Source organism: Dendrobates tinctorius, unplaced genomic scaffold (genome assembly GCF_039654945.1).
Source record: "Dendrobates tinctorius isolate UK_male_01 unplaced genomic scaffold, ASM3965494v1 ptg000003l, whole genome shotgun sequence".
Lineage (NCBI taxonomy): Eukaryota > Metazoa > Chordata > Amphibia > Anura > Dendrobatidae > Dendrobates > Dendrobates tinctorius.
The window spans coordinates 103169014-103187880 of record NW_027361671.1 but is presented as its reverse complement, the minus strand read 5'-3'; the positions used below and the strand labels follow the sequence as shown (position 1 = coordinate 103187880).

The window sequence follows — 18867 nt, the reverse complement described above, 5'->3', positions numbered from 1 at the left end:
GTGCATCAGCCCCTACCTCATGCTGCGCTCAGACTACATAGCAAAAACCCTCAGACAGATTCACTTTAAAGGGAATCTGTCACCCCTTTTTTGAGAGATCATTCTATTGTGTGTCTCATAAGGATTCTCTTAGTACTTTTGCTTCCCCCTGACCCCGCACCTTTCATGCATAAATACCTTTTTTTATATCGGTTCAGATCTATGTAAACTGCCGCTGTCCGGTCCGCTGGGCGGGGCTTATTCACCTGCTCCCCCCTCCCTGTCTTGCTCTACGCATTTCTTCTTGTGTAGAGCAAGACAGGGAGGGGGGGGAGCAGATGAATAAGCCCCGCCCAGTGGACCAGACAGCGGCAGTTTATATACATCTGAACCGATATAAAAAAAGGTATTTATGCATGAAAGGTGCGGGGTCAGGGGGAAGCAAAAGTACTAAGAGAATCCTCATGAGACACACAATAGAATGATCTCTCAAAAAAGGGGTGACAGATTCCCTTTAACGGCTGGTCTGCACAACAGCCAGAAAACTGTTGTAAAACCTTTGTGTGCAGCAGAGAGTTGGCAAAACTTTAGGCATTTTCATCAACTCCACTGAAATGGGCAGAACTGGGAGGATTCAGGGTGTAACAGGGTATTTTGCACGCCAGTAATTGTATTCCAGGGAGGCGCGCACACCACTCAGGAGAGGTTCCGAATTCATTAAGGGGGCGTGTGTCTTGATGAATCAGCCTATTTGCCCCCTAAACACAATGCAGGCAGCGAGACTGAGTGTGTGTGACCATCAGGATTGGAAACAATAGGTGGGCATGTTGAGAGGCTTCACCCAAAACAAGCATCTAGCCAATCATTTTTTTCATTCAAATGAAAAAAAGTTATGTTTTGTGTAAACGCACAGATAATAAACTCCATTTTGTCACAGGACAACCTCTATAAATTCAGACTTGTTAGGACTTCAAGGTAGGAGCCATCACCATTTCTTGGAAACCGTACGGGTCCACAATGCAAGTGGCCAAAAAATGGGATTCTCCGCTTATCACACACTCTACTTGTTTGAAGGCTCCCTTGTCTATAAAGGATGCACCTGATCAGTGTCCACCAAAAATGAAAGTGAAGTCTGGCCACACAAGAGGAAGCCATGAAGACCTGTGGGGAGACCACAGGTAGTGATGAGGAGGGGCGGCGGCGGTCTGGTAGGAAAACGTTTTGTTTTTTTTAAATTTAGAAACAGGCCTCCACGCCACCCAGCGGTCCCAAATTTAATATAACATGAAATGGACAACCACCAAGTATTACATATATCATAATGCCCATTAAAATCAATGGGTTGCCTATGTAAATACAGCACAAAGAATGACACTAACAGTTACCAAATTAGGTAAAAAAAAAAAAAAAGTTGTGAACATAAGAGCCATTCTGTTAACCCACAATTCCCTAGTATGGTTTACAAGATTGGGGTTTTAAAATTAAATAACCTCTTTTAGATCCCTCATCATTAAATTGTATTTCCAGTGAAGTGTATGATCAGCCTGTGCAGAGTGTCATTTTCTAGAAATCATCAGGTTCTTCTGCTTCCACAAGTGCTGTTCAGAAGGTCAGCGAAAGCTGCTCAGACACATTGGCTGTAATCACTGGCCCCTTTCTGTACTAAAAACCCATCCGTCTTGTGAGTTATTAATATGATCTCCTATACTTGGAAAGTCATAAAATGGATCCTCGTACTTCGGCAGAACATTCTGCTCCCGTCTGACCTTTACATTTAGATTAAGAGGAACATATGTCCTATCACAAGACCTGCAGGAGCCCACCAGATACATTTCCCATTTAGTCCCCAAATCTTGGAGGGTCAAGGTGGAATGTACTTTTTTTTTTTAAACCGATACATAGTGAATCATGTAAACTACTTCACTGACAAGATGACCCCCAAATTTTATTCATTTTTTAAAAGAGCATTTGTTTTATAAAATGTGATCAGACAGCTCCAGGATATGCCATCAATTTATATAAGGGTCCAACCTCAGGCCACTACCATACTGAGAGCAGAAGTGGCCGCAGTGCTGATGTTTTAAACTTATAGGAGCTAAAACAGCACTGTGGCCTCTTCTATTCTCAGGAAGGATGGAGGCAATCCAGCCATAGGCCGACTCCACTTCAGGTAAACGGGGAATAAGCAGTAATACATTGTTCAATGCACATCGGTTTATATCGTTCCCAGAAGTGCGAGTCCTGTTGATGCATTGTCGAGAACAAAGATCATTTCACCCCACGAACGTTTTGCTCGTTCATCAGGTGATCGGCAGCCAGATTAGACTGTGCAATTATCGAGAAGGCGCATTCTTAAGAAAGATCGGTCACGATAATTGTGTAGTCTCAATGCACTTTTAGACCACAGACATACAGACTCTCCCCCTTATAAATCCGTTGCAGAGACTTTTTTCTTCTCTTTTCTACGAAGAGGACTATTTTTCAACATTACCAATCATACACTTTGCTTATTTGGAATTTGACAGATTTCCTCTATTTCTCTGTTACAACTACATATACTCCAGCTTTTTCTTCAACCACCCATCGGCCTCCTTTTTCACATATATTACGTGTTTCCATTTTTTCCCCATGCTTTTTATAGCACGTCTGGCTGATCGTCACAATTGTATGTTTCGACCCATTAGAATATAGTGTCTGGTCATTTTCCGCTATGGCAGTGGTTATACCTTAGTGCAATATGGCCAGGCATGTGGTTGGTTATACGGGTGTGCACTTTGTTTTATCCTAGGTTTGTCTTCAGATACTGTGGTTTTGTAAACCATAAATAAAATTTGTGCACTTGTTTTGCATATTGACTTTGTAAAAACAAGGCACATCCAATTACCATGTACCTATTTCTTGTGTCATTTTGCTTAGGTTTCCTTTACACCGCTGACCAGAGCACGGGTATTTACTCTATGGTGCCTGCCTTGGTTGTAAGAAACCAACACAATATAAAAATTGTAAGAAATGGAGATTTTATGAAAGACAATTAAATCAGTATTGAAAAACGGAGGTCATTATCTGCCGCTGATACCTGTATGAAACAAGAATACTACAAAAATAGGCAAATGACTGTGCTACATTGAAACGCAAGTACAACTGGAATACCAGCACAGAAGTCATTGCAGGCAAGTAATGGACATGGCGTAAAGTATCCCTGCCACAGACGCCGGTGTGTGATCATAATGAATTTAACAAAAATAATGATTTGCACATTGTTGTATTGCAGAGATCTTTGGTAGAGGGGATTCCTAGATGTACCCTACTGCTCTCCTTGGGCCACCATTGTTTGGGTGACCTGTGGATTGTAGTGTATAATATATAGAACTATCTACTGTATCCTCCATTTAGACAGAGCTGAGGTAACCAAAATAATCAACTCAAGACGTTCTCTACTCCACCACAAATCCAATACACAATGCTTCTTTACCAAAGAATTTACAAGGCGAATATACAGGACGGACTCAGATCTATCAAGTTCTCTCTATTTCAGAGATGTGAAATCAAGCACAAACAGAGCATGTTTTAACAAAATGCCTATTTCTACATCTGTGGAGAAGTCGATTTAAGGTGCTGTCACACTTAGCGATGCACCAGCGATCCCGACCAGCGATATGACGCGGTCAGGATCGCTGGTACATCGCTAAGTGGTCGCTAGTGAGCTGCCAAACAGGCAGATCTCACCAGCGACATCGCTGGGGACGGGGGTCGCTACTTACCTGTCAGACGCGGCGATCCTGCGTCCTCCCGCCCACGTCCACGCTCGTCGCTCATCTCTCCACAGGAAGCGCCGCAGGAAGCTGACGACGAGAAGCGGTCCTGAACGTTCTCGCGCGATCAGCGATAACCAGCGGGGGAGCGGGTTGTAGGTAAGTATCACACAGCGATGTCGCTAGCAATATCGCTATAATGTCACAAGTTATAGCGATATTGCTAGCGATATCGCTTAGTGTGACAGTACCTTTAGACCATCAGAGGATTATTCTTAGAGTAAACAAAATCCTGGAACTTATTTGTCTCTAAGTAAATCATTAACAGACCCCAATTCACATAACTGAACCTCCCCTTCAGGACAAAACTGTAATGTAACATGACTGCAATTCCTGAGATGTTGGCAGGTGCCTTTGGATATTGCATTTTCTTAGAAGGATTTATCCCTCCAGAGACATAGACACCGCCAAGGGCATTGGTCCAAACATTATGACACATTTGTGCCAAAAAAAATTTAAAAAAAAATCACTGCTACAGTGACATCTACGTGCATTGCCTACAGCATGTCAAAAAAAATTATTATATACATTTTTTTTGAGACATGCTGTAAGCAATGTACCTAGATGTTACTGTAACATTGATTTCTTTTTTGCCACAAATGTGTCAATGTTTGGACAGATAGATAGATATAGATAACCTGAACCAATACCTGCAGACTAGGTTCCACCTGCAGCTGAATAAGTGACCACTACTATTGCAGGAAGTCTCATGTTTTTGCTGGGGAGGCAATTAGGAAGCTAGGACATGGCCTCCCATGAATGAAGCTTATTCTTCAATCCAGTTGTGCAGTCATTGATGCCTCCTAGGCCAGGGTAAGATTTTTCCATGGCTGCAGTATCAAAGTTTTTTTCCACATATTAAAAATATTAATTACATGAACACTAAATGTCACCATTTATTTTTTAAATCTAACACTAATTTAGTACTGCAAATATTTTCAGACAGTCTTTTATACCAGAGAATACTAGTATAACAGTCAAACTTTTTACCTAATAAAGGTACTTTGTTCTGGAGCAGCTCACAGTAACTGGAGGTCAGGATCCCGACAGGGTTTGTTGGCACAAACCGTCCTTCTTTAACCAAACGTTCACACGTGCGCATAAGAGTCTCGGAAAACTGAGATGGGTCAACTCCATAGTCTCGCCATCCACCCACTCCATCGGCCACACCTGGAAATAGAGGAATTATAGCTTCACATAAATATGCAGTTAAAAAGCAATTGTCAATTTACCACACATTAAAAGGGTAACAGTACATTCAGGTAACGTTTTAGGATAAATTGTGTGCATTTCTGGCTGCGGTTGTCCATCACCATTTGCAATTGCTTCGGGGCTGGTGGAAGGAGACTAGCCGCAGTAATCTCCCCAAATACACAGCACACAAAGGGATTCCTGTTCTTCATTATTTAGCACACAGACAGAAACAGCAGCCTGAAGGATAAAACACAGACCTGCTGAGCATTGTACATGTGAATCCAACTCTGGGGTGAGGTAAAGAACTTGTTAGAAAACTCTGCACACTCTCTTTCTCCATCTATCCCCACAAGATAAAACACTAACCAGACACCTCACTGTGCTGTCAGTTGTTTTTTTTAACCTGAATGAATGACATATTCAAGTGGAAGAGGAGAAAGAAGAACAATTTTATTACAGGAGCAGTGCAGCTGCCATCACTATTACATCAAGAGTAGATTTCTGCACTGATGGAATAATGAAACTGCATCCGATCAAAAGCTGATCAGTCGCAATGCTCATGTGACATTAAAGGGAATCTGTCAACCTTTTTTTTGACTATCAGCTGCCGGCATTGACATCGGGGCTTATCTACAGCATTCTGTAATGCTGTAGATAAGCCCCCGATGTAACCTGAAAGATAAGAAAAACACGTTAGATTATACTCACCGGAGGGGGCGGTCCGGTCCGAAGGGTGTCGTGGTCCGGCGCCTCCCATCTTCTAGCGATGACGTCCTCTTCTTCCTTTCCTGTAGTGGCTCCAGCGCAGGCGCACTGCTCTGCCCTGTTGAGCAGAGCAGAGTCCTGCAGTGCGCAGGCGCTAGACCTCTCCCAACGCCTGCGCACTGCACCGGAGCCACTACAGGAAGGGAAGAAGAGGACGGCATTGCTAGAAGATGGGAGCTGCCGGACCGGACTGCGACACCCATCGGACCAGACCGCCCCCTCCGGTGAGTATAATCTAACGTGTTTTTCTTATCTTTCAGGTTACATCGGGGGCTTATCTACAGCATTACAGAATGCTGTAGATAAGCCCCGATGTCAATGCCGGCAGCTGTCAGAAAAAAGGGTGACAGATTCCCTTTAAGCCATGAAGCTAGAGAGCACAACAAAATGGCTAGATGCAGTGAATTTCTCTTTTTTTGGGAACATTTGCTTTTTAAATTTGCTATAACACAATCAAACCTTATGTGCCAGATCCGGAAACAAACACATTAGAAAATCTGTCTCAATATTTTTTTTTAAAGGGGTTTTCTGGGTGTGAGAAATGTCCGCACTCACCATGAATGAATGGTGAATTCTGACAGTGTGGATCTCCTAAATTGCCAGGTCAAGTGGGTGGTCACGTGCCGATTAGCGTTTCATCTGTTTCTCTTAATGGTCTATTGAGGAAAAGATGAGAACTACTCAGCAAGTGACCAACTGCTCAGTCTGGAAATTGAGGGAGAACCCAGACCGTGTGTGGAGTGCCAGGATTCACTAACAAAACTAGACCACATAAATTTACCTCAAGCCCAGAAAACACCTTTTAATGAATGATATTCCATAGATTAAAATATGAAGGTCATTTTTCTATCTTTTTCCTTAATAATAATTCTTCCTTTACCTTAGAGAAGGACCTTGGAGACACCCGACACTTCCTCCATTTACATAACCTTACAGCGCGTCCTTCTTGATGCTGCAATTTCAATGTTGAGGAATGTATACTATCAGATTACTAAATTAAAAGCTAGGCTACTTTCACATCTATGATGGAGGATCAGTGGTAGATTACACCAAGAATGCTGAACAAAATAATACGGGAATACAGCGCCATTTTATCTATTTTATTATTATAAATCAGCCACCATAACAGAAACCTGATGAACCCCATGATAGTCAATAGTCAATGGAGTCTGTTGGGTGCTGTTGGTTTCCACTATGCGACAGTTCCAGCACTGCCATTTTTTCTGGCATTTCTCCTCCGGCAATAGACACAAATCTGGAAATAACTAATGCAGATGTGAACTAAGCCTAATGCACCTTCTTTACTATATGCATTTCACTAGCAGAGAAAGTCCTCCAAAAAGGTGCCTTGACAGACTGAGAATGGGATTTTTGTCCTGACCCAGCTTTGAACCCTATAATCTGAGTGACACATGTTGCCAGACTACTGCCTGAACAGATTAATCAGATTCTATTAAAAAGAATAGAGGTCAACCGTACCACCACCTGTTCATCATAAAAGAGGAGCAGATTGTAATGTAAAGGTCATCCTCAATGACATTGTGAAAAAGTTCCTTAGGGTACCGTTACACATAAAGATGCACCAGCGATCCCGACAACGATGCGACCTTGTCAGGATCACTGGTGCATCGCTACATGATCGCTGGTGAGCTGCCAAACAGGCAGCTTGACCAGCGATCAGCACCAGCGAGGACGCTGGTATATCAGGTAAATATCGGGTTACTAAGTGGCGCGCATCACTTAGTTACCCGATGTGTACCTCAGAAACCTGCGTGCTCGCGCCGGGAACACATTGGGTAACTAAGTGACGCGCGCCGCTTAGTAACCCGATATTTACCTTAGATACCAGCTCCCAGCGCCTGCTTAGAGCGCTGGGAGCCTCGCTGATCGTTGGCTCCCGCTGACACACGAAGCGATGCGTGCTGGCCAGCGGGAGAGCAACGATCAAAAAATGGCCCAGGACGATCCTGCACGATCAGTGATACCCAGCAGGGGGCCCCGGTCGCTGATGTGTGTCACACAGAGCGATGTCGCTGGCAAGATCGCTGTGGCATCACAAAATCAGCGATCTCACTAGCGACCTCGCTGTGTGTGACGGGGCCTTTACAGGGGTTTTCCCACGACCAACGTTCATTTTAATCAATAGATCTTGTAATAATAATTTCCACAATTGGATGTGTTTAAATAAAATGTTCCTGTGCTGAGATAATCTTATAGATGTGCCCCTGGCCGGGAAATCTTTTACCTTTCAAAAAGAATCACTTGCGATCTCATACTGTAATGTTTCTATACTTTTTTCCTTCCTCCCCTGCTCAGGAGCTGTGGTATGATCAGACTATGTCCCTGTACGGTCAGACACAGCCATTACACAGCAGGGGCACATTTATAAGATTATCTCAGTACAGGGACATTTTATTAAACACATCCAATTGTGGAAATTATTATTATTTCAAGATGTGTTGATTAAAGTTAACTTTAAAATTAACTTTTTTTTGTTGGAAAACCCTTTCGAGTTTTTTGTGAACTTCAGCAATGAAAGAAAATTGGTTGTATTCAGTGTGAGTGGGATTCCTCTTGGGTGCCACTTACAGAACTTGGACAATCGGATATTCACGATAAGAGCCTGACAAAGTATTTAGTAATACATATGGAAAAAGGTCTCCTGCTCATGTCAAAATGTATTTATAGGTATGTAAATCTGATGCAGAATGCCAGGGATTAGAGGTTAGTGAAGATTAGCACTAAGTGTGATTACATGCGAACAGTGACTGCAACACATCAGCACAAGCCCCTACTCACAACGAGGCCAGAGGTATGTGGACACGAAACAAGACCCCCATATGCACTAGGAGAAGATCTCCCTACACAACCACTGACATTGGTTACCGTCTTTGCTGCGCTCACCGTCCCCCGACTGTGGATCATTGTCCATTCAATTACAAATTAATAAGTGAGGTCAGGAACTGATTGTTGGGGGATAAAGTTTGGCTCACTGGTCATGACTGTTCCCAGCAAGGTTTTCCACACCACACTTGCTAAGTTTTGTCTTTACCTTTTCCTACGAAGGTTCTCGATGACAAAACCGTATGAACTTTCTCAATGCAGTGTTAGCTTCTCTCTTTCAGGCCATGTTCACACAATAGATTCTTTAAGCTGATTAAACTGAAGCAGAAATGCTAGAGAATCCGAGGCATACCCTCCAATTTGTGCTGCAGATCTGCTTCAAAAAGTGACCCATTTCATGTGCAGAATGTGTGCTGAAATCAGTGTGAAAGATGTGTTGTGCGAACATGCCTTGGACTGAATTCTCTGGGGAGCTTAATGGCATTGTCCATTACTCGGACAATCCCTTTTCAATCATTATGTTTCCCCCCCTTTTAAAATAGTAACAGCAATACTCGCCTCCAGTGCGGGTATCACCACTGGCTTTCCAGGTCACGTCATTCTCCCACCCTTCGGACAAATCAGACACCCAGAGGAAGTGAGAACTGCAACTGTTTCCTCACTTTCTCTGGTTCCCGGATTTGTTATAAAGAGAGGAGAAGTGGCCAGGAGAGCCGGAGCTGAAATGATCCAGCTGAAGACAGGCAGGCAGTCAAACCATGCTGGGAAATTGGAGATACTGGGAAACAGTAGCAACTTCAAGCATACACATGGAAGGATAGTGGCACCTATAAAAAGGACACTATACTAGAACAAGTGTGGTCAGCGGAAAGAGTAAAGCGCATTAATATACTCCCAGCTTCAAGATGACCGCTGGACACCACTTCATTCAGAAAGGTTCATACATCTGACGTTCACATTCTGAGTATGGACAAGCTGGGGGTCCTAATTCAGCTCAACAGCTTCCTAAAAACATATACTGAGTTAATGTAAGGAGACCTCATGGTCCAGTACTTGGACAATGAAAGTCACATGTGTAAAACAACCTTACTCTGGTACAAGTGAAGAGTTTCGACATGTGTCCAATGCTGCATTACTCTTCATTTAGTCCCTTCCAGTCATTGCCATTTTTTCAAATTTTGTTGTTTTGCTTTTTAATCAAGTCTTCCAAGAATCTTATTTTTTCCCCTATGACTTAGCTGAATGTGGACCTGATTTTTTTTTTCTTTTTTTTCAGACGAGTCCGTTTAAATTACCACAATAAATGGAAAAGCAGAATGGTAAAAGATAAAAAATTAAATGCAGTTCTGTCATTGTTGCTACAGTATTGTTTTATGGCATCTAAGTAGGTTGAATCTGCCATGGTTGGTGCTAGCGTCCATCAGCAGAGTTATTAAAGCTAGGAGCCAGCTGTATGTAGCACGCTCAGTTCCTGAGTCCCCTTCATGCACCTATACCCAGCTGTATGTCACATTGGGAGAAGGTAAAATATCAGCTATAGTTGTACGGAAGACATGTGCATTACTAAACACAGTCAGCAAGTATTTGATCCTCTGTCCATCAGAAGTCTTGTTGTGGGGAAAAGGATAAAAAAAAAAATGGATGTCAACGAGTTGAACAAGACTTTCCAGGACAGTTCTATTCCACATTGCTCAGTGAAGTATGAAGAAACCTTTCCTAACCTGTATCAGTTCTGGGATAAGAGGTAAAATCAGAACACCAAACACAAACCACAGATTTCAGCCCTAGCCTACACCCTGTCCTGAGGCTAACATATGAAACAAATTACAGTATAAGACAGTATCTTATCTGCAAGCCTCAGCACGCAGCGAGGTAGCCACACGAGTTTCATACTGGTGCATTTCAGCACTCATCCGATCACTAGACCAACAGCATATTAAGAGCTGATGATGCAGATAGGTACGATACTGGTATCAGGCTGGGATTTGTACACTTATTATATTACTATAAGACTGGCCTTAGTATACTTGCAATATTGCGATGAAAGATTGACAGTGGCATTTACCAGGTTAGCAGCAGTGAGTGGAGTGCTGCTTGACATGTAACTGTCAAAGGAATATTGCCGCTTTTAAGATTGCCCCCAAATCAACAAACACGTTAAAGGAGGTTCAATTGTTGTGAAGAAGGCTTTTTAATCCCCTCCCACAAAAAAAAGTCCCAAATACCAGGACTCTCTTTTTAACCCCTTAACGACCGCCGATACGCCTTTTGACCCCAGAGAACATGATTCGGGTCGGTTTTTACTGATCTCAGTGTTGCAGTTGCCGTTAACGAAATAACGACGACCACACGCAAAAAAACCCCAAAAAACTAAATTTCTCCTCTAATGTGATCGCACATCAGAGGAGAGAAATGGGGTCCCCAAATTTCCCCCCAGTACCTCTGGTGTCCCTGGACCCTCCTGCATCCCCTAGTCCTGTTCCACGGTCACCATCTTTTTGAAGAAAATGGTAGGCGCATGCGCAGTGCGCCCGCCAAGATCTGCCGGCCGGCAACAATAGATTTTTCTAAAAATAAATAAATAAATAAAAATAGTAAATTAACCCCCCCCCCCCCTTATTACCCCCATAGTTGGATAAAAATAATAAAAACTTTTTTTATTTCCATTTTTCCATTAGGGTTGGGATTACTTTTAGGGGTGTGTTAGTGTTAGGTTTGTGATTAGGGTAGGTATGAGGGTTAGAGTTAGAGAATTGGGGGGGGTCCACTGTTTAGGTAATTTAAACAAATTAAACAACATGTATGTCAGTACCTGGATAAGAATGAAGTGATTAAACAGAGTCAGCATGGGTTTGTAACTAATAAGTCATGTCAGACTAACTTAATTTCCTTCTATGACGGAATCACTGATTGGATGGATCAAGGAAATGCTGTAGATATAGTATATCTTGACTTCAGCAAAGCATTTGACAAAGTATCTCATACAATCCTTATTGAAAAAATGACTAAGTATGGAATGGACAAGGCAACTGTTAGGTGGATTCATAACTGGCTTAGTGATCGGACCCAAAGAGTGGTCGTAAATGGCTGCACATCCAGTTGGAGGAATGTCTCAAGTGGGGTACCACAGGGCTCTGTCCTGGGCCCTGTATTGTTCAACATCTTTTTCAACGATTTAGATGAAGGAATTGAGGGTAAACTGATTAAATTTGCTGATGACACAAAGCTAGGAGGGATAGCTAATACTAAAGAAGAGAGAGAGAGGATTCAAAAAGATAAATAAACTGTAGAAGTGGGCAGCAACTAACAGAATGGTTTTTAACAGGGAGAAATGCAAAGTACTACATCTGGGCAATAAAAATGAAAAAAGCATATACAGAATGGGAGGAATAGGGCTAAGCAACAGCACATGTGAAAAAGACTTGGGTATACTAATAGATCACAGACTGAATATGAGTCAACAGTGTGATGCAGCAGCAAAAAAGGCAAATGCAATTCTAGGAAGTATTAACAGAAGCATACAGTCTAGATCATTTGAAGTCATTATTTCCCTCTACTCCTCTTTGGTCAGACCTCATCTGGAATATTGTGTCCAGTTTTGGGCACCACATTTTAAAAAAGACATCAACAAACTGGAGCAAGTTCAGAAAAGAGCGACCAGAATGGTGACCGGTCTGCAAACCCTGTCTTATGAGGAAAGGTTGCAGGATTTGGGAATGTTTAGTTTGCAAAAGAGAAGACAGAGGAGACTTAATAGCGGTCTACAAATATCTAAAGGGCTGTCACATTGTAGAAGGATCAACTTTATTCTCATTTGCACAAGGAAAGACTAGAAGCAATGGGATGAAACTGAATGGGAGGAGACACAGATTAGATATTAGAAAAAACTTTTTGACAGTTAGAGTGATCAGTGAGTGGAACAAGCTGCCACGAGAAGTGGTGAGTTCTCCTTCAATGGAAGTCTTCAAACAGAGGCTGGACAGACATCTGACTGGGATGATTTAGCGAATCCTGCTTTGAGCAGGGGGTTGGACCAGATGGCCCAGGAGGTCCCTTCCAACTCTACCATTCTAGGATTCTATGATCAGAGGGACTCCAAAAGTGACACGGTGCTACCATTGATTCCAGCCAATTTTGCATTCAAAAAGTCAAACGGTGCTCCCTCCCTTCTGAGTCCTGCCATGTGCTTAAACAGTGGCTTTCCCCTACATACCGGGTATCAGTGTACTCATGAGAAATTGCACAACAAATTTTGTGGTCCATTGTCTCCCGATACTCTTGTGGAAATAGAAAAAAAAAAAAAAGAAAAAATTGGTTCCAAAGTAAACTTTTTGTGAAAAAAGTAAAATGTTCATTTTTTCCTTCCACATTGCTTCAGTTCTTGTGACGTACCTTAAGGGTTAATAAACTTCTTGAATGTGGTTTTGTGCACCTTGAGGGGTGCAGTTTTTAGAATGGTGTCACTTTTGGGTATTTTCAGCCATATAGACCCCTCAAACGGACTTCAAATGTGAGGTGGTCCCTAAAAAAATGGTCTTGTAAATGAGAAATCGCTGGTCAACTCTTAACCCTTATAACTTCACAACAGTAAAAGTTTAATCATCTCTGAAAGGCTGAATGGTTCTGCAGTAGCCAACATGTGAGAAGAGATCTAAGATCATTGAAGTAGCACTGGTGAAGGGAACCAGTCAGCAGACACATCATGAGTCCTGGTAATCATGCTCTTTGTTTACTAAACATCAATGAACTTCAAATAACATTGAGGTGACTTTATAATGTTAAAGCAAAAGGCAATTTTCCAAACAGTAGGTTAAACATTCCAACCTTAAGTATCTAAAAGGACAAGGATATCACATATCAAATATCACCTGACTACAGTGCTTGAAGCTTCACATGGCGATCTTCATGGGGAATGGTTGATAGAGTGGAAAAAAATCATGGGGCATGTTGCATTTCACTAGGTTTCTCCTGCTCTTAATGGATGGTAGCTGTGTCCAGGGGTATCTGGCATCAGTCTACTGTCTTCTCCCTGTTCATAACACAGGCATTGGTGTAGTGCTATAGAGCCTGGGCGACCATGCTGCCTATTACCTGTCCAACAAGACTTGCTTGGCTGACATCATGCCTGGAGCACAGAGGCAAAGACACCTCCTGTAATCTGTCAATGTCTCTGGCCAGAGATAGATTACACTGGAGTACAGCCCGTGGGCAGCAAGTGAGACAGACGGGGCGGGAAAGACAACATAATGTGCTAAATAAACAATTATCAAATTACATAAAAATTAGAATACGTCTCACTCTCCACTAGACTGTAAACACATACATCTACCAGTTAGAAGAATTATTGGGAAGATTTTCTAAACACCTCCAACAGAAGGTCCTGGAGTAGGACAATGCAAAAACGTACACAGCACGATATGCTTTCTATCAGCAACTGATCTGAGTAGAAAAGCATAGTTTACTGTGCTTTCATTTACAAATTGAAAAAAAATAAAAAGCAAGGCAATGTGCACACGTTGCAGATTCACCTGCGTTTTTTTCCGCGCGGATCCGCAGGTAAAGTGACCTGCGGTTTTGCCCTGCGGTTTCACACCTCTACTATGTTAAAGGTGTGAAACCGCTGCGGAATCCGCTCAAACAATTGACATGCTGCGGTTTGTAAACCGCAGCAAAACTGCGCGGAAAAAAACGCATCGTGAGCACAGCGGATTTCAAAGTCCATAGGGTGACATAGTACTGTACCATGTCTGCGGAACTGCTGCGTTTCCGCAAGGCCGAAGCGCAGCAGAATCCGCAACGTGTGCACATAGCCTAAGGATTGTGATTAGTTTGCAACAGTAAAAGTCAATAATGGCCTCTTTGAAGGGCCTTATCAAATGACTTGGGATATGAGGGCAAATCACAAACTACTTTACTAGCAGACAAGTGTCTTTAGGTGATTGCCTAGCAAAAAAATTTGATGACCTTAAGCCCCCGTCACACAGCGATCTCGCTAGCGAGATCGATGCCGAGTCACAAGTTTTGTGACGCAACAGCGATCTCACCAGCGAGATCGCTGTGTGTGACACTTATCAGCGACTGGCCCCCCTGCCGGGTATCGCTGATCGTGCTGGAATGGCCAGGACATTTTTTGATCGTTGGTCTCCCGCTGGCTAGCACACATCACTGCGTGACAGGCGGGAGACCAGCGATCAGCGAGCTGGAGTCTGGTAACCAAGGTAAACAGCGGGTTTCTAAGCGCCGCTTAGAAATCTGATGTCTACGTTAGAAACCAGCGCGCTGGTGCAGGGAGCTGGTAACCAAGGTAAACATCGGGTTTCTAAGCGCTGCTTAGAAACCCGATGTTTACCTTGGTTACCAGCTCCCTGCACCAGCGCGCTGGTTTCTAACGTACACAGCGGGTAACTAAGCGACGTGCGTCATTTGTTACGCGCGTGTTGCAGGTGCTGATCACTGGTGAAGCTGCCTGTTTGACAGCTCACCAGCAATCATGTAGTGACACACCAGCGATCCTGACAAGATCATATCGTTGTCAGGATCGCTGGCGAGTCGCTATGTGTGACGGGGCCCTAAAGGCCCATAGGCTTTAGATAGTTGTCGGTGGGATGATGGTTTGGCCATCAGCTCTCTTACCCATCTCTCCATACACAGGAGAAGCTTACCGTAAACATTAGAGAATAGTACTCTCTGGATACCATTCTCGCCCGACAATCCTCTGCGGTACAGATATTGGTGGGTTTGGCTGATGTTTGTGTAGAGTGCATGGGGGCTTTCATTTTGCATGACATGGATAAACTAACAAGTTATATCATGCCAGGAAATCAGACTGTAAATAAATCCCAACCCTGTAAACAGTGGCTCTTTCATGTGTTACCTATCCTCTAAAGGAAAATATTGTTCTTGGACATTGGCAAAATGTTTGCAAACTAAACACATGCAAGTGACAAGTCGTAAAAAATGTAACAATTACACAAAACACCTACCCTGTAGTAAGGCTGCTATACTCTAGGGGAATCCAAGAACAGGTTTTTACCACCTAATCTGAAAGCAGTATAATGTAGAGACAGAGGCCCTGATTCCAGCGATGTGTCACCTACTGGGCTTTTTGCTGTAATTTTGATAATCTCCTGATAAAACAATGATGTTATCACTTGAGGACTAGTAAGCCTACTGCCATGTAGTCCTTCATATTCATAAGCTCTGTAGAGCTCCACCCCCACCACAGCTTTCTGCTTATGCACAGAATACACTGAAAGCTGCCAATCAGTGGTGTGGGCAGGGTTATATAGAGCTCAGAATTCAGAGAACCGGTAGATCTACAGCACAAAAAAACATTTTTAATGAAAACTGCCACAATCAGCAAAGTAAGTAACACATAGCTGGAATCAGGGTCTCTGTCCCTATATCATGTTGTACTCAGATAAACTAGCGAAAACCTGGTGACAGATTCCCTTTAAAGAGACAGTCACCAGAATTTTATTACCCCAACTGAGTACAGCATAAAGGAGAGACAGAAACCCAGATACTGGGCATCTTGTTTTTACAAATCACTGGCTTATATCCCGCAAGACCTCTCCATGATCGCGCAATGTAATTCTCAATATTCATGAGCTTTACTTATCCTTGCCCACCACCACTGTGTCAGCTTTCTAGCTATCTACAGTATTGGTGGAAGGCGATCAATTACTGGTGTGGGGGAGGGGGAATGGTGAGGTTATACACAGTGCATCACTGAGAGGACTAACAGCTACAGCAGGTAACAGCGACTTAATAAAAACTACAGCAAGGAGCCCAGTAACGCACACATTACTTTCAGGGCTGAGTCCATTTTGGTAAAGTTGGTATAAAAAGGACCGACTCCCGACACCTAAAATATATAAAACATTGTGTACAGTAGTTCAGTGCAGGATGTGCTGTAAATTATTTCATAATTTTGGAAAGTTATTAAATGTCTGTTCTATTCCTGATCGTGAGTCGGGGATACTGAGGAGTCGGAGGTTTGGCTTATTGACTCTACAGCCCTGAGTAGTGGAATCAAGGTCTCTAAACCCTTAGATTGTGTAGCACAAACTGGTGGCGGATTCCCTTCATGTATGGCAGCAGACAAACACTTCCAATTCACTAAGACTGTTGCATATTGTAATTCAAGGTATACAATGTGCCAGTGTTGCTCTGAATGCTTCATTTTGATTTTAATATTTATTTTCCTGGCCCTTATTCTTCGCCGTCCACCTTCAAAAGATCTATTAGAAATTTCTAAAGGCGAATGAACAAATGACATTAGAACATGGATGTATTTTCTATGACCTTCAGCAATACCAGAGTGTGGTTAGTAGCCAAAGTCGGTCACATTCCCATACCTCAAATATCTAGACAACAGAAACTATATACAATCATATATGCTAGGTTATAGGGACCTATCACTTGATTTGCGCTTCCAGGGCCAGGGGAACATGAATCACACCCTGTGTCTTTCTCTGAAACGCTACAATGTCTCAGAGAAAACAGCTTGTAAATCCGACTGAGGACAATGGAAGAGACCTGACTAATCTGGCGTGGCCCCAAGCTGGCTCTCACGTAAACAGCTCCCCTCATGGCACAAGATGGAGAGAAGCCGGCCGGGGACAGTATTGGACTAGTCCAATGTCTTTCTATGGTCTTGCTTTCTGAAAAAGACATACCTGGCTACAATCGGGGTTTGGACAGCATGAATCTAGTGACAGGTTCCCTTTAAGTAAAATCTGTCCTCCATTCAACACTGCTGTGAATAGCTACAGAACAAACTAAATGTAGCTGGAAGCACAAGAAGAGGAATTAAATATAGGCTTAAGAACTGGACTATTTGCTGCCCTCTTATGTCTCCATAAAGAACGCTGATCCCATATATGGCAAAACTGAAATAAGAGAATCATTCTCCCGCATGAGTCACTGAACTGTGGAAAATCCACGAGGCCCAGAACTGAACGTTTCCACTGTGGAGTGACTCATTTTATTCTACATTTCTCCACACCCCATTCTGTGCCTACATAAAGCACATGCAAGAATTAACTGAAGAAATGTGACCGCACGCTATGTTTCACCACTGTCTAAATAAGCCATTTTATTGTTGGGAACATCGATAGCAAAAGACTCCAGAAATTAGATTTCATACTCAGAATCCTAGTGACAGGTCCCGCTGTATGATCTTAGCAGGTGGTGCAGTCTTAGGACTGATGTCAAGAAGGAAAAAAAAGTGAAGATCCACCTTTTGACCAGAATTACGGAGCTCCACTTGGAAGCTTGCAGTATTATGAGCGACTTGTGAGCAAGCGCTGGAAACACTACAATTACTTAGGCATGCAGAATCGAAGCAGCACCCCAGTGTTTTTGTTAGCTTCTTTTTCACCCCTGGAGTGATATCACTAATGCATGTTTCCTGCCCCTAGTAAGGCTGTAGTCACACATAGCGACTCACCAGCGATCCTGACAACGATATCAATGTGTCAGGATCGCTGGTGAATCGCTATGTGATTACTGGTGAGCTGCCACACAGACAGCTTCACCAGCGATCAGCACAGCGACGCCGTGCACGTTAGTTACGAGCGCGCTGATGCAGGAAGCTGGTAACTAACGTACACATCGGGTATCCAAGGGACGTGCGTCCCTAGACACCCGATGTGTACGTTAATTACCAGCTCCCTGCATCAGCGCGCTGGTAACTAACGTACACATTGGGTATCTAAGGGACGCACGTCCCTTGGATACCCGATGTGTACATTAGTTACCAGCAGATCGCTGGTCTCCCGCCTGTCACGCAGCGATGCGTGCTGGCCTGCAGGAGACCAGCGACCAAAAAAAAGTCCTGGCCTTTCCTGCAGCGATACCGGCAGGGGGGCCGGTCGCTGATCGCTGTCACACACAGCGATCTCGCTGGTGAGATCACTGTTGTGTCACAAAAATTGACTCAGCAGCGATCTCGCTAGCAAGATCACTATGTGTGACGGGGCCTTAACATACATACCAGCTGCCTTCTACTCTCAGGGCCACTCCGGTCAGCTACCGCTAGTTGTGACATGCCGGATTCACCCTCGTGTTGGCTCGGCGAGCCGGGGGTCACTTCTAAATGTAAGTATATGAGAGCCAGAACGAGACTCTCGGAATCACACTGAGAGCTTGTGACCGTTACCTCTGACATCCAGTCAGTCAGCAGCTGCAGTCACAAGATGGCAGAATGGGGAATGGGACAGGAGCAATGTGGGGAAAAGCAGAAGACGTGGCAGCTGATAAGTATATT

The 18867-nt window shown here is 43.4% G+C and overlaps 1 protein-coding gene across 1 annotated transcript in view; it reads right to left on the bottom strand.

Annotated features, from left to right (window-relative positions):
* Positions 1–18867, bottom strand: part of PPTC7 (protein phosphatase targeting COQ7) — a 50058-nt gene that overhangs the window by 22480 nt on the left and 8711 nt on the right. Inside the window, exon 2 of the mRNA XM_073565474.1 lies at positions 4782–4961. Within this exon, the coding sequence (XP_073421575.1) occupies positions 4782–4961 (180 nt within the window). The remainder of the gene's footprint in view (positions 1–4781; positions 4962–18867) is intronic.